At 36.7% G+C, this 8,899-nt stretch overlaps 1 protein-coding gene across 1 annotated transcript; it reads right to left on the bottom strand.

Annotated features, from left to right (window-relative positions):
- Window positions 1-765: 765 nt before the first annotated feature.
- LOC131671831 (uncharacterized) lies at window positions 766-5,830 on the bottom strand. Its single transcript, XM_058948577.1, has 8 exons — window positions 5,497-5,830; window positions 4,520-4,667; window positions 4,318-4,413; window positions 3,540-3,596; window positions 3,195-3,423; window positions 2,471-2,656; window positions 1,499-1,698; window positions 766-940 (listed from the first exon to the last, which is right to left on the bottom strand). Exons 1-8 carry the CDS (start codon window positions 5,828-5,830, stop codon window positions 766-768), a joined length of 1,425 nt encoding a protein of 474 aa, XP_058804560.1.
- Window positions 5,831-8,899: the final 3,069 nt, after the last annotated feature.

Below are 8,899 nucleotides of genomic sequence, written 5' to 3'. Positions count from 1 at the left end.
AAAATGAAATGATATAAAGCAAGTTAATTTTATTATTCATATACATAAATTATTATTTAATAAATAAATCTTTCTTTGGTAAGCTGATAATTTATTTATAATAGCAAGTTATTAATGAAATATAAAAATAATTCTACGATTTGATTGTAAAACATGCCATACTTCTGTTAATGACTGTATGATTTAGCAACTATCAAAGTCAATTTTACGTTGACTGCTAAAATTATATCTAAATATTCACTTGATATATAGTGGAAGAGAATTTTTTTATATTAAAAAAATAGTATAAGTTTTCTCTAACTGGCAATTATTTAACAACAAATATATTTGAGTTTTTGTAAGCAAATTTTTTAAATTTACTTCCCTTCTTTGTATACTTGATATTGTTGACGGACAAATCCGGTAAGAATGAAAATTATCAAAAATTGATTGTTGAAACTAAAATTATTAAAAATGTTTAAGTATAAATTATAATGCCTAGTTATTTAATTTCCTGAAAATTATGCTATTAATATTTGATATGACTTTTTCAATTTATGATATATAGAATATTGTATTTTGTTTTGAAATGTTTCGAAGTACAAAATAATTTTTATTGAAATAACCTCTATCGAATTGAAATAATTAACTGTATGAGTATAACCATTGTAACATATAACAATATTAATGATGAAGAACTTATATTCTAATTAAAATTTAAAAAATAGTTCTTAAAATATATAACTTTATTACAATTATAAGTATATTCTTTATATCTTATAATAACTATTTTGTGCGTTTTGTGTCTACAGTTGTACTCTTTACTGAAGAATCACGAACAGTCAAACAGGAAAATTGATTACAAGATGCATTTTTGTCAGATCCAATAGTTATAGCAGATTCAATGAGCTCTTTCAATTCGTCAGATAGATAGTCAGCGACTAAAATGTTACTGTGAATTCTGAAAATAGAAGAACAGTTAAAAAGTTTCTTTTTGATAATCTAAATAACAATTACAATATTTCCACGAATCTCTACAACACGACCAGTGTTAAATAAATATCACGTCTGACCGAACCAGCACAATACTACTTTCCCGTAACGCAATTATCGTCGAAACGTGAAATACATCCTTACCCTAAAGTTCATAGCTGTTTGTTCAAATATTTTAGAAAAAAGATTATATCCACCGATAATTAAAAATACAATGATAACACCCGTTAATCAAACAAAATCAGTAAAAATCTGAATAATCCGTCAAAACTCGATCAAAAAACAAACAGAGAAGGATCTCGTCCTGCATCTCAACTGGCAGGAAGTATTTACCTACATAAATAATCTCTTCAACCTGAACTAATTATCAGACCTTTTGCGAAACCCTCGGTACCATCTCTCATCACGTATATCCAAAGAATAGAGAGAGAGAGAGAGAGAGAGAGAGAGAGAGAGAGAGAGAGAGAGAGAGAGAGAGAGAGAGAGAGAGAGAGAGAGAGAAACGGTTAGCTGCAACTATACGTACAAACTATCGAACCAGTGCTCGAGTCCATGAAGAGCAGCTTCATCGGTAACTGCTTTACTCTTCTCTAATTCGTCGAGGTAGTCACGATGCACATGACAGGCCAGTCTCGCCACGCATTGAGGACTGATTACCAGTTCCTGATGGCTCGTCGTCGTTGCAGTCGTATTACTACCACCCTCTGACTGTTCACGTTGCTCTACCTGTTGGTAAATCACATAGATGCATATATGTACATCTATTAATCTAGATTCTGCTAGGCAGGATTTCAAATGACGCTCGTTCTACCGAGTTGGCCTTGACTGAATCCTGGCTCTCTTTTTAACCTTGGATCATGTCAGCTTAGCCTCGTTTGTGATTCGTTGACCGAATGATTGGTGGTTTTTTGAGTTTTATTTCACGAGATCATAATAAATAGCTACTTTTTCTTGTTCATTCGTTATTGCTAACGTGAAAGACCTCAGAAAGATATTTGATGGAGATTGAAGTAGTGACACGTGTATATTTAAAACTCGACTTCGTCCATTCGAAGGAATATTTCCATCAGAGTGTCGACAGAGTCGGAAAAGTGCAATCTAAGAATCGATATTTAGCTATACCCAGATATACACCTGCAGCCAGGGTTTTAAGTAACGAGTTTGCTCTAGATATTCCGCGAGCGAGTAAACATTCAATTATTGATGTCATTATTACACTCATTTCAATTTCATTTTTAATTTTGTTGGAGGTAAAAACTCATAATTTTTCACTAGCGCTATAACGTGGATAGGCACAACAAAAAGGATGAAAAAATAAACTCAACCATTCCGTACTGCTGAAGTGCACACTGGGGGCCTAGAATATAATCACGAGCCTCCTCCGCAGCGTATAATTTTCGCTGGCTGTGTGTTATACGTCGCTTAAGCTGCAAGTGCGCTAAGTAGACTATGGGTTGCGAAGGTGTGCGCGTGGAACAAAAGGGGGGAAGTGACAAACCTCATTTGGCGTGGGCTGAATGTAGCCCTGTAAGAGAGCGGTGAGAGCGTAATTGTCGGCCTTGAGCTCGGCGGAGCGCTTTCTTCTGCCGGATATTACGCTGATTGGCATGAGGACAGGATTCGTGGCAAGGGCTGCGGCTGCTCCAATCAGCGCTACTCCCGCCAGTGCCTTCAACGCCACTGCCTGTCAACAGCCATGCGCGCGAACTTGTCATTTGACTACACCATGTACATACGCACAGTGCGCAGTAATACTTTGCGCCCGCGTTGCCCGCCAATTTTATCGCGTCATCTTGTAAAGTTCGTGGCACCCTCGAAAGATACCCTCGCACTTCTTCAAGCCTTCATCTAAAGCTTCCATAACTGTTCGTTGTTCGTTATCGTTGTTTCACCGCCAGCAACTCCACGGAAGACACGTTAAATTCTATCAATGCGCATCTTTTCCATCAACCATTGAAAAGCGTATCAAACTTATAAATTGAAAGAAGGTTAATGATTTAATATTGAATAATCAGACCGTAAAATAAGGAAATAAGAAGTAATTTTGTCTTCACAGCCCTTGAGCGCGAACTAATACCGCGATAAATCCAATCAATCTACGTGAAAGGATATCTCCAGCATACTGAATAAATATGCTAGCTGCCGATGCCTAAGAAAGCAAAAGGCAGGGGCCAAAAAGTAATAGAGAATCAGTAAAACTGTAATGAGGCCATAAATAAGACCTTCTGTGTCTGTAGATTCGAGGGTGGTAATCCAGTGGGTGGACCACCCTCAGGGAAGGGATAGTCTGTATCGCCTTCGCCAATGTTGCCGGTGATTCCTGGACGTGCCGCACCGTATGGACCTCCGTAGGCATAGTTTGCACTTTGATAATTGCCACTGGGTCTTCCTGGTCCGTATCTATCGCCATCCAAGGCATAAACTGTACTAGGTCTTTGTGGACTTGTGTACCTGAATAGTATTTACTTCTATGCATTATTCACAATTTCATCTTCATTCTGAATTTTCTTGTTTATTGTTTTTACTTTTTAAGGGGCTTCATAAAAAAATATGTTGCAATTAATTACCTATCGCCGTCTTGGGACCCATAGCCCTGCGAAGTGGGTCTTGGCCCGGAGCTGTATCTATTACAATAGAAATCAATTCAAGCTTTGAACAATACATGCTAAATTATAAGTACATAACTTAATATTTGTCTTTCGAAAATAACACTTTTTTTATAATACTTTAACATTCGAAAAATCATTTCATTATTATATAAGCTTTCACACTTGCTTGCAGTTAAAATGGTTTGATTATTGGAATTAACATAGTTATGACAAATAATTAAATAGTAGATAATAAGGAAAAAACTGACGAATTTTCCCAGGCAATGACTTTATTGATGTAAATAGTAATTGAGATTTTCAGTAAAAATTATAACTGAAGCCAATCACTTGATTAATGAAAAAATTGATTTTCAATGAATTATTTACTCCGAAACGTTAATTTTTAATAATTTGAAAGGGTTTGGTATTAATTTTTGCGAAAAGTTTCATAAAACTTACTGTTCAAATAAATTTGATACTCGTAAATTAATCATATCCAAGTTATTTCATACAAAAGTTATTTCATATGAGATAAATAAATTAATAAACAAATTAATGAGTAAAATAAATAAATAAAAATCTATAATATACGGATACAAGCTTCAAAGGAAAATGCCATAAAGTGATAATAAAGTCATCTGTCATGAAAAGGAAATCCCCGAGAGCCTCGAACCCTGAGTCAACAAAGAAAGTGAGAGAAGGAGAAGAAAAAAGTGAGAGAGCTCAAAAGAGTAAATCGAATAAGAGGGAAAATTACCTATCATAAGGGTAACGGTTGCGCTGATTGTAGTAGCCCTTGTCCTTATCTGACTGGTAGCCAAGATAGCTCGAGCTTTTCCATCCGTAACTGTACCTACAGAAAGTACAGTTTAAATAAATCTTTTTCACACACGCGTACGTCCGAAACTAGAAATCCCTCGGTGGATATGGCTAAAGAGCACATGAGAGAAGACGTATACCTGTCGTCATTCGCTTGCTTGTTGCCGTGGAAACGCGCCGTCGGTCCACTACCACTGGTCAAATCCGAAGACTCCGACTTTACTTTTTCGTCCGTAAAACCGTTGGGGGCTGACGATTTACCGCCAATGCCGCAGCAGCCGCTAGCCTCTGTGTGTGCGCGTGTGTGAGCAAACAAAAGAAAAAAAGAAAGAAAAGGTCCGCATTTTATTATGTTAAATTGATTTTAACGGCCCCGACGCCTTCGAGCCTTCAGTCGTAAATTCGTTACGCCTAATTGCATTCTACTCGTGATTGATTGCCCGCTTTTACTTTTTCTCTGGTTTCGATTAGCTCGTCTGTATTTCCTCCTCGAGATATAGATGATATGAAATGAAGAGCGCCAATCATTCATTTTTTTATTTATAAAAATTATTTAAGTTGCAAGCGTTTCCTTAGTCACCGAATAGTTAATATAAGTATAACGATCGTTAACTTTTTCGTGTGGTATTTTTTTTATCCCGATCGAATTTCATTGAAACAAAAAAAAATCTCTTTCAAACTAAATCGGTGTATATCTTTTGACGTTGAAGTTTTTACAGTAAACGAAATAAAATAAAAACAACAGTCACTTAGTTGGCCTATAGACCTGCTTTTAAATAATATTTTACTATTATCCGAATTATTTTACCAAAGCGAGTACGATTATTAATTTCATGATTCACTTTCAAAGCATTCCAATTAATTGCTCTGAACAAATTACAAAAAAGTCTAAAATTTTATCAACAAAGTAAGCAAGCTGCTAATGAATCTTTTGGGGATTCGTGATATGACGTACTTCCACGATTCTCACAATAGCTTCACCACAATGTGTTATTTATATCAAAAAGTTTCTGCGTATCTGAAGTTTATTCTAAATGAATCATAAAACAGTGAATTTTGCAATTCTTTTCAGCTCCCGTAATTTGTTTTTTGCGAAAAAAAATGAAGCCGTGTTTACTTGTCTCAGCGGACGAAGAACCCACAGTCCGTTTCAAAGGCAGAGCTTTTTCAGTGACATTGTCGTCCAACTCCTCAGTAACCTTTGGTGCTCCAGTATTGCCGCGATATACATCGCCAACGGGAAATCTCTTATTCCAAGTTGCGAAATCAGAAGCTCTTGGTGGCATCAATCTATCTTCGATAATCCTTCTTGATATCTTATCACCACCATTGGTTGTATTCGTAGTAGTGGCAAGCAGCGTTGTCGGCGTTGTCGTTGTACTTGTGTCTTCGGCTTTCAATGCTACAGCAAGTGTTAACACTGTCAACGTTAATATTCCAACACTTGTCATTTCTTTATTTGTTTTCTCAATAATTTGAATACTTTTACTGAAAAAAATCTAACGAGAGATTTTAATGATCTCTCCCGAAAAAAAGGGATCGAATATTTCGGACGGCTCTAGGCAGTTGTTCGTTCTTGTTATTTCTCGTTGTACGACAGTTGTAGGCGACTCGGCACTCCCGCACTTTTTTATATATCGCGCGAGATGCTTCGACGCGTTTCTCGTTACGGCTACACGCACGAGAGCGCACTCGACTCTTCTCTCTCTTTCTCTCTCCCTCTTTACTAAATTGGCAAAGGATGTTTCGACAGGTCTTCTTTTATGGGCTTTCCGTGTATAACGCGAACCTCGCGGATTTCAATGATCGTTACGTAGTAGCTTAATATTTGGTTTTGCGTACGGGTCACTGATAATTGTCCTGATTCACGTAATGAGTCAATTGGCGTTAGGAAGTTCTAAGAAGTGAGTTGACAAGAATATTTGACCGTAAGTAATTGGGTTATTGATATTTCGATCATTAAGTGTTATATATGATGATGGATATAATTACGTAACCTGCTCACTCTCACTCCCAATCTTTCATTATTCTCGTAGTACACCGAGTCACGCTAGTTTCATCGCGATAAAAATGGTACGTTCGTATTGTTCCTCAATTAAGTAGTGAAAAATCAGCAAGTTCGCTTTCAAGATACGGAAATGTCTTTTCCTGTGTTTTCACTTAAAACTTTCTCACTTTAATGTACTCAATTAAAAAATGCGAGCTTTCGTGATATTGACAAATTATATTGGACTGTATGCAAAGAGAAACTTTTATCTCTACGCGCAATGAGAATAATATACAGTTGATATCCTTTTTTTGACGAAATTTCCAAATAAAAGTAAACAAAGTATTCTGCCTAAAGTGCATTGTTTTTCTTTATTTATTACGGGTATATATAATTATTTGAGCTTCCTGCAGCATGCGAAGTTGATATAGGCCAATATTTGATTAATACAACGGCAAATAAAATACAAGTGGCTATTAATTAAAAAATCAAGATAACATTCCGGGCTTTCATTTGGCCAACTGTCATACTATCAAAGTCGAATAATCTCGCGCTGCAAATAAAAACAAAAAATACAAAAAATCATAGCACGCAGATAAGCACGAAAGCAATTTTAAACATGGCAGTCTCAAAGAATGCCTAATTAACAGTCTATTCATGAAAAAAAGAATCACAACAAAATATCAAAGTGACCCAAATCTCGCTTGCACAATTCCAAAATGAAAAGAACATTGAGAGTAAGTCACGTCGTGTCGTGGGCGACCGTTGATATATATAGTAGATAAGCGTCCCTCGCGGGGCATCGCACCTAATACACCTAACACGCGCCTGCAACAAAGGAGCGAGGTGCGCTGCGACAATTTGTTCCGCTCGGACTTTTTGCCGTCGCAATTATGTACGCGGCGGACGGCAATTGCGCAGCGCCGTTTTCTTCCTCCTCGTTTCGTCACATTGTCGCCACTAAGGAAAGCTGCCGCGCGAATTTTCATTGTTATTTACGCGCCATACACTATAGATTGCGCGAAGAGTGAAGTGCGCGGCGCAGGCGAGATAATACCGTCTACCAAGTCGATCTACAAAGGTGGCTAAGGACAAATACGGCAGACGAGTGTGCTTGATATGAAGCGTACGAGGTTTCACGAAGAATTCTATGCTTTCGTCATATATGCAAGCGGTTTCTAAGATTTCATTTTAATGATGATGACTCGCTCGTCTATGCAAACTCTATACAATTGCAGTCTTTTATTTCGGCAACTGTATTGTATTCTAACGGATATTATTTGTACGAATTCAAACGTGAATTTATTTTGAGTAGATTGAATATTGATGGAATTTTCACTTAGCATTATTTTTTTCGAACGCCATGATCAAACATACTATGAAAATATATTATATTGTATTAAGAATTAATTCTTATTATTTGGTAAAGTTAATAAAAACTATGTAAATATGTTTTCAAATGCATTACATTCAGGTGGTACGTACATCCTCCAATATAAAAATTATCACATTAAAATCAGATATAGATTTTACTACTCATCTTATTCATTCAAACATTCATTTATCTTATTTAATTGATAAAGTATTGTATCATCGCATTTTATTGGGCAGTTTCTTTGATGCAGAGTATTTCGTAGAAATTATTTTATATTATTCACTGTTAGTTATATAATTATCAACTTCATATAAGTTAAAGAACGTGTCTGATCTTTAGTAAATACATACTCCAATTAAACTTTTATTTAGCATTATATGTTATCACTAGAGCATGCATCATTGGAAGAAATTTCGTAGCTTGCGAAAATTGCACTACAGCTAATTTAATTATGATGTCAAGGAACTAAGCTGGGTTTACAAAATTTAGACACACGTTTGAATTTAAATCATATAATCAGGAAGTTAATTTATGCAGAAAATTATAACTACCATGCGGTCAGTAACTGTGCAACATCTTGTTGAGCTACTTGATATTCGAGGTCTTTGTTGAACGTGAATATGTGCAAAGAATGAAACGCACGAGTGACTTTTTTGAACAATGTAGATAGTGTCCATGCGATGCACCGACTAGCTCCATGACCAAAAAGAAACTGTAATATCTAGCCTTATTCGTCGGTCAAGCTTTTTTTCGATTCTTCGCACGCTCGGATTCATAGAAATTGGAGGAAAAATATCAAACACAAAAGGATTTGGGGGGGGGGGGGGGGTCGGCCGCTGCTGTTGCGGTCGAATCATCGTTTGGCCATCGTGATTGACGCTCGACCACGATATGGGAGAGAGCTTTCGAGCGCGTTAATATACATGGGCGCACGTACAAAGCTCTCGGCGTCGAGCGTTTACAGGGAGCACGCGCGAGTGACAAAGACGCCGTATGAGAGAGAGAGAGAGAGAGAGAGAGAGAGAGAGAGAGAGAGAGAGAGAGGGCCTTTTTCTCTGCTTTGTTTTTCGTTTGAGAGAGCTCCCTTTGACGGTGCATGAATTAAAAGTGCAGTGAATGACTTGCAAAATGGAATTTTTTTGCAGTGCTCACTTTCAA

This window comes from Phymastichus coffea, unplaced genomic scaffold, assembly GCF_024137745.1.
Source record: "Phymastichus coffea isolate CEN01 unplaced genomic scaffold, Cenicafe_Pcof_1.1 PCOF00136, whole genome shotgun sequence".
NCBI lineage: Eukaryota > Metazoa > Arthropoda > Insecta > Hymenoptera > Eulophidae > Phymastichus > Phymastichus coffea.
The sequence above is the reverse complement of the archived record's forward strand: the minus strand, read 5'-3'. Positions and strand labels throughout refer to the sequence as shown.

Excerpts from the sequence above, each read along its gene's own strand:
- LOC131671831 (XM_058948577.1), bottom strand. The coding sequence starts at position 5,830 with ATGACAAGTGTTGGAATATTAACGTTGACAGTGTTAACACTTGCTGTA. Across the intron at positions 4,668-5,496 it reads TTCTTCGTCCGCTGAGACAA|AGGCTAGCGGCTGCTGCGGC; the intron begins GTAAACACGGCT and ends GCGCACACACAG. Across the intron at positions 941-1,498 it reads GAGCACTGGTTCGATAGTTT|AATTCACAGTAACATTTTAG; the intron begins GTACGTATAGTT and ends TTCTATTTTCAG.